The sequence below is a fragment of the Biomphalaria glabrata genome, chromosome 16 (genome assembly GCF_947242115.1).
Source record: "Biomphalaria glabrata chromosome 16, xgBioGlab47.1, whole genome shotgun sequence".
Classification (NCBI taxonomy): Eukaryota; Metazoa; Mollusca; class Gastropoda; family Planorbidae; genus Biomphalaria; species Biomphalaria glabrata.
The window spans coordinates 25,119,848-25,134,696 of NC_074726.1; the positions used below are offsets into that span (position 1 = coordinate 25,119,848).

The 14,849-nt window shown below is 35.0% G+C and overlaps 1 protein-coding gene across 1 annotated transcript; it reads left to right on the forward strand.

The window, feature by feature from the left end:
* The first annotated feature begins 282 nt into the window (after window positions 1–282).
* On the forward strand, window positions 283–11,384 carry LOC106060320 (serum paraoxonase/arylesterase 2-like). The gene is made up of 9 exons (XM_013218146.2): window positions 283–808; window positions 1,952–2,022; window positions 4,111–4,166; window positions 4,472–4,670; window positions 5,901–6,027; window positions 6,712–6,918; window positions 8,163–8,244; window positions 9,090–9,227; window positions 9,846–11,384. Exons 1-9 carry the CDS (start codon window positions 744–746, stop codon window positions 10,014–10,016), a joined length of 1,116 nt encoding a protein of 371 aa, XP_013073600.2. The 5' UTR covers window positions 283–743; the 3' UTR covers window positions 10,017–11,384.
* Window positions 11,385–14,849: the final 3,465 nt, after the last annotated feature.

Sequence of the window (14,849 nt, forward strand, 5' to 3'; positions counted from 1 at the left end):
TTCTTCCCTAGTGCTATTAGAGCATGGAATGGGTTAACTGAGCCAACCAGGAAAGTCGGTGACTTGGCAGAATTTAAGTCATTGGTTAACATGCATGACGCGTAGGATGTAATCATATTCATATTTTTAAAGTAACGTCTGTGTCTAACAAGATAAGATAACCGAACCTGGGCCCAGGCCGACTTCTACCATGAGGTCACGAAGGTCATAGTTTGATTCCCGTCTTAAATATATAGGTTTGTGTCTAGACTATATTGCTATTTAAAAAATGCGAATCTTAAATGTTAACGGAATAATAGATTCTAAATTCTACTGAGTCCTACTGCTAGATAAAATCATAAAATATCTATCTAGATCTAGATCTAGGTTCTAGACTAGATCCAGTCCTAAAATAATGGAGATAATTATTACTAACGTCTATATGGGACCTTTATTTTTATGCGCAGTTTTTGTTTAATGCCACATTTCTGGAGTCATTCTTTCTTAATCTTATTATGATTCTAGACTAGTAGATCATCTTGAATCTTGACTTATTTTTTATACTACTAGAATAACCTATAATGTATAATTGATAGTATAATAATGGCTATAACTACTAACTAGATCTAGTTATTCTAGACTAGATCTACTCATTCTTATGATGATTCTACTATTCTAGATCTATATGCTAGATATCTATATAGATCTAATTATTCTAATAATAATATCAACTGATTCAATATCATTGATTATCACCAAAAAAAATGTATCGAAAGATTGCTGCTGTCAGCATCATTTTATTTGCTTTACAACATATCATAAGGATCATGTAATTTTCATTATTTATTTTATAATTTTATGGTTGAATTAATGAATCATTAAGTTAATTATTATATTATATATCTAGAATCTAGACAAGTCGGTAAAACTAGGTTTGCGTGGTTCGGTAATTTCGAAATTGCCTTTAATATCTTATCTAGAATCTATTCTATCATCTATTCTACTAATTCTAGTCTAGAACTTATCTTATATAATAATAATTAATAATATTATTATTAAATACAATATATAAAGACGAATGCCATTGGGCTGCTTGACATAGCACATAAAGGCTGCACCAATCAGCCCAGCTGTACACATTGAAGAGTACCCACAAATAAGCTGGTTGTTCAGAGAGCCTGTTAACTCTCTTACTAACCTTTCCCCATAGCCCCACAGGTGTTGGGGTTTAGTGCATAGTCCCTTTAATTGCACTTTTACACTCACTTCTGGCACTTACAGATGTAGTGAGCAGCCACTCCACTTGGCCACCCCTAAAAAAGAGTAGGGATGTTCAGGTGAAAACCACAATAAGATGGAACTGAAATGCCATGGGTCTATGTATTAGACTGGAAAGATTTACTATATTATCTAGACTCTATAGCCTTTATTCTGTCACAATATGATAAAAGTAGTTTTTTAATATATAACAAAAACTAAAAAGTTATGGTTATTCAGCCTAAAAGTTTTTAAATTTTATCAACCATCAGTACTGGCAATAACCAATAGGCATGTGCCCCAAAGGCAGACCACAAGTTAGGTGGCTTGATGACATAGAGGCAGATCTACAACAGCTTAAAGACAGATATGGAGATGTGACACACAGGATAGATCAGAATGGAGATATGTGCTAAAGCAGGCTAGAGCCCTCCATGGGCTTTAGCACCACTGAGATGGATGGATCAGTATCAATAATCATATATAACCAAATATTTATTGTATATGCTAGATCTAGTTCTGGAGGATCCTTCAAAAAAGAAGATTACATCCTAGCCCAAACCTTATTCAGTGATGGCATTGGGTAGTGAGACCATTACGATGACAACCCAAAGCTCATCCAATTGTAAAATAGACAAATTGAACTGATGGCTTGTTTTATGTAGTCTTGCGGGTAAGCTATTGAGCTCACTAATCCATACATTTGCATCTACAGTTACTCACTGGGTTATCATCTGCAGTTTTATCAACATTATCCAGGCGCTTGCTATGAAGTCAACGGAATAGGTTTGTTACTCTAGTTAATTTATTAATGCATTGAATAGTAAGTGGGAAAACATTGAGTGAATAAATTGAAGTGGATGGGAATGAAGAGAAATAGAAAGTACTATACTATGCTCTCCCCTTTAAAACCCTAATAGTTTCAGAATTTTATTTAGAAAGAGCTGTGTATTGTCTCCCAAATCTCATGACATAGGATGCGTGGTCAAGAGGCTAAAAACGCTTGAGCTTGGCTTGGCTACCTATGAAGGGGGCTTGAGGTTCGACACCCGACTCGAGAGTTGTGTTTACTGAGCGCTTAAAGGCAACACAGAAAAACCTTCTCCCAGATACCCCTTCCCTCCCACTGGTCCACAAATGAGATTATACCATAGCGCTCTGAGCATGCTATAAGCATGAAAGTAGCGCTTTAAAAAAAGCTATAATTTAATTAATTTATTTATGACATGTGAGTTCAGAATGTATCTATATTTGAACACACTGGAGTAACACAGCGTTGAATATATTTTCCTTGAGTTTAATGCTTTCAAACTCAATTCAATCGACAAATAATCCAGCAATGAACAAACATAAAATATAAATCACTTGTACAAATAGGATAATAACTTGACTGACATCTAATAATTTAATATGTTCTTTTTATAGTTATATAGTTCAACACCTGCAAAAAAGACTTTTCTAGATTGTTTACATCATTATTGGTATTGCTTTCAAGTTTCTTAAACTTCTACCTTGACCTTCTATCCAGTTCTAAATATTTCTAAATGTATTAACATCAAGGTCAGCTAGATTGTTCAGTGTACCAATGGACCTCATTCACCAATCGTAAACAAACAACATTTAGCCACATGATAATATTGATAAAACAACAAAAAAAACTGTCATGTGATAGCCATTGTGTATAAAAATTAGATCGTAATTTGTATAGAAGAGATAGAGAATCATGTGGCTAAATGTTGTTTGTTTACAATTGGTGAATGAGGTCCATTAATAATCTCACACACTCACACACCATACAAAGTGACCCATTAACCTGATCAGCTTTCTTCTCCTGGCTTGCACACTGATGTTAGCTTTCTCTCTCTATCTCTCTCTTGTGGCTTACACTCTGAAGTATGACAAATAGTTATTAGTCCATGAACAACACAAAGTACTACCATCTTTACTCTTACCAACAAACATCTGGTAGGCTACTGTTGTGGGCTAATCTAATCTGACTTCGACTATGTATCAATTATTACTTAACATTAGCCACAGAACATTATAAGTTGAATATAGTTGATAACAACATTCAGTTCTATAAAATGATACTTTATTAACCACTGGGAAATCGGTCTAGTCTTCCTAAAACGTCGCTATATCTAATTACTATTCAACTACTATTCAAAACACAACCTACTTCTAACATAACGCCATGTTGGTCTCCTGTTCGCCTAAGTCTACTACGTCATTAGTCTGTCTTACTACGTCACTAAACTATACACAATATATTTAACTAACAAAACTAACCTACTCTCTAAACTAGTACATTACACTACCATCTTTACTCTTACCAACAAACATCTGGTAGGCTACCAATCTTTAGAATGCATTTAATGTTTGATTATACTCTGTCATTGTGTCAGGCTAAAATCATTTTTAAAAGAAGGTCAGGGTTATTTTACTAGCTATGCTCATTACATTTAATATTGTGATTTAGCTTAGAAGTGTAATTCTTCATTAGAATAAATTATTTGTTTTATCAGAAGAAAATTTTAAGTTGGCAAAATCAAATGTGATATCAAGGCATTTTTTTTTTACAAAGCTTATTAAATATCAACTCACTCTGTCTGGTAAAAAGTTTGTATTCATTATTTGTCAAATACCCATTCTGGGATCTAGTTGAAACTTTGCACAATTATTCGTTGCCGTAGACAAGACATGAATCAATAAAAAAAAAATAACCTATTAATTAATTATTGATAATTATTATTTTGTTTGATATTGAATAACTTATACATTACTGAGAGATATATTCAGTGTGTAGCTCTTTCCCTTAGATGAGCTTTGTTTTCTTAAAAAGGAATTTTTATATTTTGCTTGTTTAATCTTCAGATTTTGGAGCAGGAGATTTTGATATTACACAAGATGGGATGACTTTCATAACATCAGTAAGTCAATACATTCTTGTTTTTATGCATTTTTTTTTTATTCAAATAAACTTAATGGGAGATACCATCAACTTCTTAAATAAAATAAAATCTTAGTTTAAATGTGTCCTTTTTTTTTTTTTTTTAAAACGTATATTGTATAGCCCTAAATAGAAATGTGTATGTCCAATTGTAGGCCTATAGATTAACTTCCTTATAAACATGCTGTTAAAGCCGGTGTTTACATCTCGTATTTATTTAACCTTACTGATAATATCTTTGTGGTATCTGGTGTGATATTTTGTCTAATTTATTTTTAATCTTAGGGTTGGAATATGAATATATTCTCTGACAGTTTCCAAGATTATTACCACAAAAATGATATTACCGGAGCCATATATCTACTGAGGGTCAGGGGAAATGGATCCACTCCCATGAAACTAAATATCATTAGCAGTGATGCTTTGTTTAAATTAGACAGTTTTCGACCTCGTGGTATTAGTGTGTATCCCAATATGTCCACAGGTTTGTAATTATTTCTCTGATCTTATTATTGTTTGTTGTATATGTTGTTCTTCTCCTTCAAAGAGTCAATGTTAAAGTTGTATGTTTTGAAAGTATGAGAGTACAGGAAGGCAATAACATAATAAGAGTCTAAACATTGAAGCAAATAACAGCAGACTTAACTTAGCATATAACAGCAGACATAACAGGCAGTTTATATGAAAGGAAAAGTGGTTTATACCTGAAATGAATTTTTTACAAACTAATTCATGAAATTATTTTATTTTGTTTTAACTGCCCCAGACTTGCTGATCTCCATCTCGACAGGTCTGGGAAACCATAAATTCTCGACCTGTATAGTGACATATGCACTCCGCAAAACAGCAGGCTTTCTGTCCAGGGTTTTTGCAAGAGAGGTGATGATCAAGAGACCTCTTGATGGTCACGGGTTATTACCCTGCCCAATGCCATCCACCGTCGTCCTGTGGCAGATTTGGACTAGGAAGTAAATTATCTTCATCTAAAACATGTAAAACATTTTTTTTAATGTGATAGCCCATGATGCTCACACACACACACTCAAGAATCGTCTCTTTTGTCTAACTGCCTTTAGCCACTTTTTGAATAGTTTTAAAAACAAAAGGACATGCTTTCAAAAGACAAAGCATCAATGCTGCACCTGTTTTTAAACACTGATGAAAGCAAATTTGAAATTCAACAACTGTATAGTAAACAAATATTCATTGAGTGAATTGAAAATTATATTTTTTTAAATGTTCATAAGCTGCTAACAAAACACATCCACATATAATATTTTTCTCCAAATACAGTTGCAGACTGCTATAAAAAAAAATGTATACTTTTAAAAAATACTGTTTTATACTTTACTTAGATCTAAACTACTTTTACAACAGCTAACCAATTGTATTTTGAAATAAAAAATTTAAAAACAAAAATGTTAAGTTCCTCCCTTTCAGACCTTGAGATCTATAGAGCAGATGGTGTTAAGGTCATTTGTTTCTTTGGCCAACGGTTAACGAGCAGGGTGTCATGTGGCCAGCACAGCGCACAACTGCATTTACTATCCCCAACTTAAGTCAGGTACCCATTAGAATAGGGTGGACTCCAGGGCCACCCTAAAAATCCCAAATTTAAGAATGCCATAGCATAAATAGCTTCACACTTAATGTAGAATTTTGTAGGCCCGTTAATGACTTTTGACTTGAAATTGACTTTCTAATCTTATTTCAGGTAAACATATTCTTTTCGTTGTCAATCATCCACCCAAAGAAGTCAACAGGGTAGAAAAATTTGAGTTTGATCCATTGAATTCAGTTTTACATCACATTAAATCCTACACTAGTGACAAGCTCAGATTGTAAGTTGACTGTTATACCGTTGTTAGTGTTTGTAAATAAGTGCCTTTTCCTTAGAAGTTTTAAAGCAGACAAGGGTAAAACTTCTGCTCCTTAGAAGGGTGGCCAAGGGTAATGGTTGCTCGCTACTGATGAATGAGCAGGCAGCGAGTATAAAACTGACTCTAAAAGGGTTATATTGGCTGGGATCTCCTGGGTTATATTGGCTGGGATCTCCTGGGTCCTGGCTGATTCGCAGGTCTCTCTAATGGGCAAAATTGGGCTGACTGGCGCAGGGTGTGTCGGGCGGCTCTTTTGCGCTCATGAGCTAGGCTCTAACAAGCCCGTCCCCTAGCGTCATAGTAGAGGAACGGTCGAACCCAGTGACAGTTCTAATACTGGGGATGTCAAAAAACCTTCGTCAAACCATTCACCTTGTGGGAAACTCAAGCCTCATGTCCATAAGAAAGCTGCCTCATTGTGTAGTATACGGTACTATTCAAACTGTTGTCATGAGTTAGATCGTGCCCACAGCCATCTTTTTTATAATAGTCCTTTCTTTTTTTTTTTCTATTCTTTGAAATACATAAGTATAAATAATATTTTACAGGTTTTGCATAATCTTGAAATAAATAAATATAATTAATATTTTACAGGTTTTGCATAATCTTTGTCGATCTAATATGTAAATTTTGTTTATTTGGCAGAGTGTACGACATACAGGCACTGGGAGAAGATTCCTTCTATGCAACCAATATACTTTATGAGAACAAAGTCCGTTTCTTCATGATCCTAGAACTGTTTTCTCTCATGCCTTGGTCCAGTGTTGTCCACTACAAGGAAGAGACTGGTTTCCATGATGTTCTTACTGGACTGACTAGCACTAGTGGCATATTTTTGTCTGGGTGTGGAACGTAAGTTTACTTCTTCCTCTTCGCTCTCATTTCTATGTTGGAGATTTCAGACAAGTAGTCGGAGAGTTCAGACACATAGTTGGAGAGTTCAGACAAGTAGTCGGAGAGTTCAGACAAGTAGTCAGAGAGTTCAGACAAGTAGTCAAAGAGTTCAGACAAGTAGTCGGAAAGTTCAGACAAGTAGTTGGAGAGTTCAGACAAGTGATTGTACATATGAAATTAACTGCGCAGTGGTTTCCAAATCTGGCAGCTCTCCATATATTTTTATTCTATTGTGTGTGTGTGTGGGGGGGGGGGGGTTTGGGGCCAGTGTCTTGTTTGGGCCTCACGATAGCTTTGAAGAACATGGACACCATTTTCTGGTGATGCTCCACAAAGGCAAATCTATTTTGTCCTTTTTTTTAGCGCCCAGAACATGTGTAACTGATTTTGTACCTTTTTACTTACTTGTACCATGATAACACTTTCTTCTTCTACCAGAAGCTCTTGATTCTTGTACAGTGTATCACTGAATAATAGCTTGGTGTTATTCTCATCTTATTTATGGTGTTCACTATCTCATAAGGAGGCACAGTGGCTGAGTGGTAAAGCGCTCAGCTTCTAAACTGAGAGTCCTGGGTTCGAATCCTGGTGAAGACTGGGATTTTTAATTTCAGGATCTTTAGAGCGCCTCTGAGTCCACCCAGCTCTGAAAGGTACCTGACATTAGTTTGGAAAAGTAAAGGCGGTTGGTCGTTGTGTTGGCCACATGACACCCTCGTTAATCGTTGGCCACAGAAAAATCATCTCCTAACATAAAAACTGTATTTATTTTGTCATTGGTTTATTAAATTGTAAAGACTTGGTTGATAAATGTTCCATCTGATTACTATTACACATTGTATCCGGTTTCGCTAACCAAGCTGCAGGTTCCACAGAATGCAGTAGAATGAAACATAAATGCAGTTATTTTTTTTATGGAGTTTCATCGTGAAGTGGATTATTTCTAGTGTATTCAATAATGAGCTGGAACAGTGGTCATGAGTTCTCAATTCATTTTAAGCAGGCCAACTGTGAAGCCTTGAATTTGTTAGTGTTTGTAGTTCTAGTTCTGTACACCAGAACATGTTGCATTTAAAAAAAAAAAGAAAAGTATTTTTATAATTAATATCTCAGTTTAATTTTTCTATAACTAGTTTGTGAGCATCACTAAAAGTATATTAAAAAAGAAACGCAAATGTTTTTATTTTTTTTTTCTTACCCAGATACGTGTATGTATTACTGTGCATGAGTTCAGAGGTCAGAGTCTACACAAGGCACAAAGATCACACCTTGGTGTTGCAGCAGGTATAACATATAACAATTATATAAGGTTGCATATAAGGTTACATCAAAACTTCATCATATGTCAAAAACTGTCAGGAGTAACAATCTAAACTATCATGTTGAAAAAGTGAGTCAAAGATATTTAGAACTAACAAGATTATGAAGTAAAATAAATCATCTTCTGTCAGTGCCATTAGACAGTAATGTGTATAGGCTTAGTTATTATTTAAACAAAAAAATAAAGAATAATTTTTAAAAAAATATCTTCTCTATTCAGTGTTATATTAATAAGTTGTAGAAATTTCTTTTGAAAAGAAAAAGTTGAGAATATAGCCAAAACTTTTTGTAAATGAGGAAGTTGAATATCTGAATGTATACAATAATGAAATTCACTTTTTCAGTTGAATGTCTACAATAATGAAATTCACTTTTTCAGTTGAATGTCTACAATAATGAAATTCACTTTTTCTGTTGAATGTCTACAATAATGAAATTCACTTTTTCAGTTGAATGTCTGAATGACTACAATAATGAAATTCACTTTTTGAATTTGGTCCCAATTTTTGCTAAATTGCTCTGGTTTTGATACTTTTCACTAACCTCACCACACATGAATTCAATCACTAATTTCCTCAAATTTCTCAGATTGCTAGGGACCATTCTCAAAAGTTGTTTTTGTTGTTTGTTTGTTTTTTTGGCATTAAACTTCATCATTTAAATAAGTTTTCTATTATGATAGTGTTTGCTAGTGGACATCTTTTCTATATAAATTATACAGCACACATATTTATAAGCTTTTTTTTGGTGTCATTTCTATTCCACACTAAGCTGCCACTTATTAAATTTTTCCTATTCTGTTTGGAAAGGTGTACCCACTGTTAAGCCATCCTGACAATGGGCTTGTTGATCCTGTGACTGGGGATCTCTACATTGGCACACATCCTATTGCCTACCAGTTTATCAATCACCTTGACAGACCCAATAAGTTCAAGGCAGCATCACAGGTAGAGTCTTCCACTTGCTTTGTTCTACTGTAAAAGAGAGCATTCATCTTTAGTACAGGTGTCTCTTTAATATCGTTCTTTTTTTTTTTTATTGGAACATTTTGTAGATTTGTTTCTAGTACTCTCTTTTTTGAATAATTTTTTTGAATTTGAAGCTGAGACGCAGGCTTTGAACTTGTAAAATGATGGGCTGGATCTTAAATTAGCAGCTAACCACTTTACATTATAGTTAAGATATTTGGTCAAAGCCCATGTTCACATTTTGTTATTCATTCAAAGAAAACTTTGGTCATTGTGCTAGCCACACAATTCTCTTGACAACAGTTTGCCAAAGGAATTAGTAAACCCTACTTTAACTGCCTTGTAAGCACCATGTTCAAGTAGCATTCTTTTCTTTTTGATGACTGATACTTTAAAGCGATATAAAAGTGTTATCCCAAGGGCTGTTACATTTTTCTGTTTGGCCAAATCAACAAAGCCCTAAAGTTTTGTTTTTGTTTTTTTTTTTGCTGGCTAGAGCAAACCAGGCATCCTTTTATATTTATTAAGCCAAAACATTTCTATTTCAGATCTAAATAATTTATATAACCAAAATAATAATGAGTATCATTTTGTTAGGTCTTGCAACTACGGACCAAAGACGGACTCATTGTTGCTGTGACAGAACTCTTTTATGATGATGGAGATCTCATCTCAGGCTCATCAACTGCCGTTGTGTACAACAAGAGCTTAATAGTGGGATCCACCGTGGACAAACTCATTCTTTGTCAGCTTAACATCCCAGTATAAATGTATCTTTATATATTTCCTATCCATTCCCTTCTTTCCCACCATGATAACACAGTGTTCAGTGTGTATTGTGTCAATTTTATTGCGAAAATGAAGCGGCTTACCCAGTAAGCACTTGTCCAGATGTTGTTGTTTTTTAACACAAGGCCTACAATGTGGCCAAAACAGAATTTAGTTTATTAAATAGAGCAGAATGAGTGAAACATTATTCTGGAATTTAAAAGGAAGAGGCGATAGAATTTTTTAAAAAGCTTGGCTATCAAAGTAGTCGCCAGGTTAAACTCCTGATGGAGGCGTGATTTTTTTATTTTTTTTGACATCTTTCAGTCTAACCTACTCTATGAGAGTAAAATGAAAGCCTTTGAATTGACACGCTCTTCAATGTTTGACCTAAAAATCTCGACCCCTTGTGACATCAACAGCCCCTGTTGATCCATAGACCAGGGTAGAAAAGTTAAAACTGTAGTTTTAGGCATAATCTTGCTTTCTACAATTGATCTTAATGCTCATTTAAAATGGACTAAAACCTTATTAGAATAAACTCATATACAATGCACTCAACATGTGAGGGCACGAAAAATATATACAGCTTAATGCATATCCAACTGCAAACACTGCTTTCACCCACATGAATTTTTGAAAGTAGCCAATCCAATACGTAATGCTTTCTTCGGCAAACCACCAACATTGTACAATAGGCCTACTAATGAATAAATTACTAATCAAATTCCAACGTCTGTAATTTTTGCCAAGAAATAGAGAGCATAGGGCATAAATGGCTGACATTTTTGCATGTTATAAATGAAACATTTGATGTAATTGTAATGTGTTTAATTGTAATGTTATACTAAAATTGTTTCTTGGAATTCTTGTAATTCTGTTGTACATCTTAACGTTTTTGTTGATTTATATGTTAATGTTACAGAATAATAGGATAACACTCAAAATCATATGTAACTAGGTTCATGTGGTTTATGATGTATATGTCAAAAAATGGGGGATTGAAGCAGGACTTTGTTTTTATAGAGTTTTTTTATTATGCTTTATATTGACTGAATATCAAAATTTCTTTTATCTCATGTAGTCAGAGTTGTCCACTAATATTTCAATGTGCTCTCCACAAATATTCCAACGACTTAGTCAAGCTGTCCGATAATGTTCTAACTAGTCACAGCTTTCCTTTAATGTTAACTCATGAATATTTTTTTGAGTAATCTGCTTCTTTTATTATTTTCAAAGTGTGATATTTATTTTTTGTTTACTATTGAATTTTTTAAAAAATGTGCAATATTTTATTTCAATTATTTTTAGCTGTGCAATACGTTATACATTTTTTTTATTTATTAAATATAATTGATTTTTACCAAATTAATTTGTTTGGTGTTTTTATTAGATTGCATCGATTTTTCATCAAAGTCGACCTGTAGATGTGTTAGGGATATCATAACAAAAATAATTAGTTGCTCTATGTAGTTGTGCCAGTGGTTTAATTGTAGTGTTTAATATTATATGTATCTGTTAGCTTTCTAACCATATTAAAGCCAGATATATCACTGGATGAAAATAGGTTTTTAAAACATCCTAAACCTATTAGCTTGTGGGAATATAAAATGAGCCATAAAGAAGGACATTTCTCATGATCTTTTTTTTTCTTCTCAGGCTGGAAGAAGGCAAATAATGTTTTTGACCAAATGTTTCCATTCAGGTAGTGATGGATAAGACATTTATTTTTGAGTTCCATTAGAGCTATGGCTTATCTTTGATGAGAGAATAGCTGCTTAAGGCTTAACACAGTAACGGGGGGACGGGCGCAGTGGTAAAGCTTTTGGCTTCCAAACCAAGAGATCCGAGTTCAAGACTGGAATTTTTTAACTTTGGGTTATTAGGCCACCCAAGTTCACCAAACTCTAATAGGTACCTGACATTAGTTGTGAAAAGCTGAGGGTGGTTGGTCATTGTGCTGGCCATGTGTAATAATACTACTTATATAAAGATACATTTTAGGATAAGATGAAACTTAGTTACCTTGGTATATAACAACAAACTAGGATGTTCTGCTGCATGCTCATTTGTACAGTTAAGTGGCAATGTTCCACAAGTGTGAATACTAAACAATGGCTTCCTTATTATGTTGAAGGAATGCTTCATATCACTTCCATTACATCTTGGGTGATAGTTTTTTTTTCTTTTGGGGGATCATAATTTGTTAGTGGAAAATATCTTGCTATGCAGGCTTACCAAAGTCTGTTATAATAAATTACAAATCTGCATCAACAAAACTATTATCAAAGTGCTACTGGGTAACTTCATCATACTTTGAAATTTTGTTGGTAACCTAATTACCAGGCAGCCATCTATATGAACTATGTAATAATCTTAAAATCACATGGAACATTTAAAATAAACAATTATTATAAGTTGTCAAAATATATTCCTGGTGTTAAATAATATCTAGGTTAACCATTAACAAGCAAACAACTACAATTGGCACCAAGGCGGGAATCACTTCTTTATTAGGGCTATCTTATCTTATAAAATACAGACGTTACTTCAAAAAAGAAAATGATTACTTCCTACGCATGTCTCTGGGTCAATCTAGTCATGCATGTTAATCAATGACTTAAATTTTGCCAATTCATTGGTTTTCCTGGCTGACTCAGGCAACCCATTCCATCTTCTAATAGCACTAGGGAAACAAACATTAGCCTAGATAACAAAACATAACATACATATGGACACATCAATGAGTATGCAACATATGACATTTAAAATTCAACATTCTTGAGTGCATTAGGAAACATAGTCACTGAATCTTGTTGGTTTCTTCAAATGATCTTTTGATCGCATGGAATTATAAGTATTCGTTTGCTTGACCTACAGCTAATATTTTGGTCTTGACTTCTATTGTCCGTTATATTTTCTACAGAATCGGGAAATATATCTTGTTCTGCCTCTCTGTTCAGCTTGATATGTAGGCCTACGTTTTTCTGTTCAGTTTGATATGTAGGCCTACGTTTTTCTGTTCAGTTTGATATGTAGGCCTACGTTTTTCTGTTCAGGTTGATATGTAGGCCTACGCTTTTCTGTTCAGGTTGATATGTAGGCCTATGCTTTTCTGTTCAGCTTGATAGGCTACATTGCACCTTTGTCTTCTAGAATAACGTACGCTCTCTGATTTACCTGTTACTGGATTCTTCTTCCCCGTCTCCGTGTAATAGATCTAAACTCCTGGAGAGCTTCATAGGCATCTGACTATTGCCTTTTCTCGATTTCTTCATAATGTTCATTAGAATTTTAACTACTGATTCAGACTCGCCATTGGATTGATGATGTCTTGTGGGTGATCTAAATTGAGTCACTCATCCCCATTCCAGCATAAACTTAGAAAATATTCTGAGTCAAACTGAGCTTCAAAACCCGTAATACAGACTTTGAGTACTCCCGCATCTAAAATGCTCAGTTTCTTTATAATAGCGTGCGTTGTTGTCGACTGCATATTTTGAAACTTATAGATTTGGAATAATAATCCAATACAGCTAAGTATTGCTGGCCACTCATTTGAAATAAATCAATTTCAATCTTTTCCTGCGTATTGGAACTAATTTCGTGTTGAATTAATTCTGCCCTTAGTTTTGCTGGCTTGCTTTTCTAACAAATGTACCATATGTTTGCTATTTCCTTTATCTTTGCTGATAATCCAGGGCAGAAACCCATTTTTTTGTTCTTCTCCTTGCTATTATTATTTGCTCTCGTTTTAACAAGAGCACGTCTTTGAATGTTAACATATCTCTCAGCGAAAAATAGAAGGTGTATTTTTGGCTTGGCTTGGCTCTTCCAAATAGGCTGCAACCTTTGGAAAATGCTCCCTGCCTTTCCTATTCGGCACACTACGTCATGGTAGGCATCCCCATCGTTTGTTTTGATGCTGCCTTCTTTAACACAATCGTCATCCCAATAGCAACATATGCATGTGAGACATGGAAGTCATCTGCCGAAATTGAGAAAATACTAAATTTTGGGAGTCAGTTATATAGATCGGGTCTCAAACAAGGAAATTCTATGCCGAACTGGGAGTCGAACACTTAGTGAGGTTGTGACAGAGCGTCGCATGAGGTTTGCGGGACATGTTCTCCGACAAAATGAGCTACGTATACCAAGAGTTGCGATGACATGGAGGCCAATACGAGGAAAGCGCTAAAAGGGACGACCTTGTATAACTTGGCGCCACACTTTCATGGAGAACCTCAGAGCAGTGGACACCAGGTGGGAGGAGACTTCAGACATTGCCAGTGACAGATCTTTGTGGAGACAGCTTTCCGCCCAATGCGCTGAACGGCGCGGGAGGACCTAAGTCTAAGTAAGTCAGCGAAAAATACTCTTTCCGTTCAGGTAAGCTGTTGTGTTTGTCTGGTCATCCATTTGAGTACCAGAGTATTGCCAGTCCGACTGTATTAACACAAACATCAGGGATATCACTCTTTTCATATGATAGATCTTTATATATAGCGTAAGATAGGAACAGTTTTTTCAGCTGGAAGGTGTATGACGCTTGTCGGTGAAAGCCGACGTACCGAAGACCATCATCTCCACCAGAACTACCACCACCATCGGTACATGGAATGTCCGGACCATATACGAGACCGGGTTGAGAGCGCAAGTGGCAGCGGAGATGAAGTGATTCAACCTGACCGTCTTAGGAATAAGCGAGTCAAAATGGACTGGTTTCGGACAGAAGCGACTGACTTCTGGTAAACAACTTTTATTCTGAGGACTTGAGCAGGTGGTAAGTTACCCCGAGGTTGCCCAAACAGACTTAGAAGGCACTTATTGGGT

Excerpts from the sequence above, each read along its gene's own strand:
- LOC106060320 (XM_013218146.2), top strand. The coding sequence starts at position 744 with ATGTATCGAAAGATTGCTGCTGTCAGCATCATTTTATTTGCTTTACAA. Across the intron at positions 6,028-6,711 it reads ACTAGTGACAAGCTCAGATT|AGTGTACGACATACAGGCAC; the intron begins GTAAGTTGACTG and ends TTTATTTGGCAG. Across the intron at positions 8,245-9,089 it reads ACACCTTGGTGTTGCAGCAG|GTGTACCCACTGTTAAGCCA; the intron begins GTATAACATATA and ends CTGTTTGGAAAG.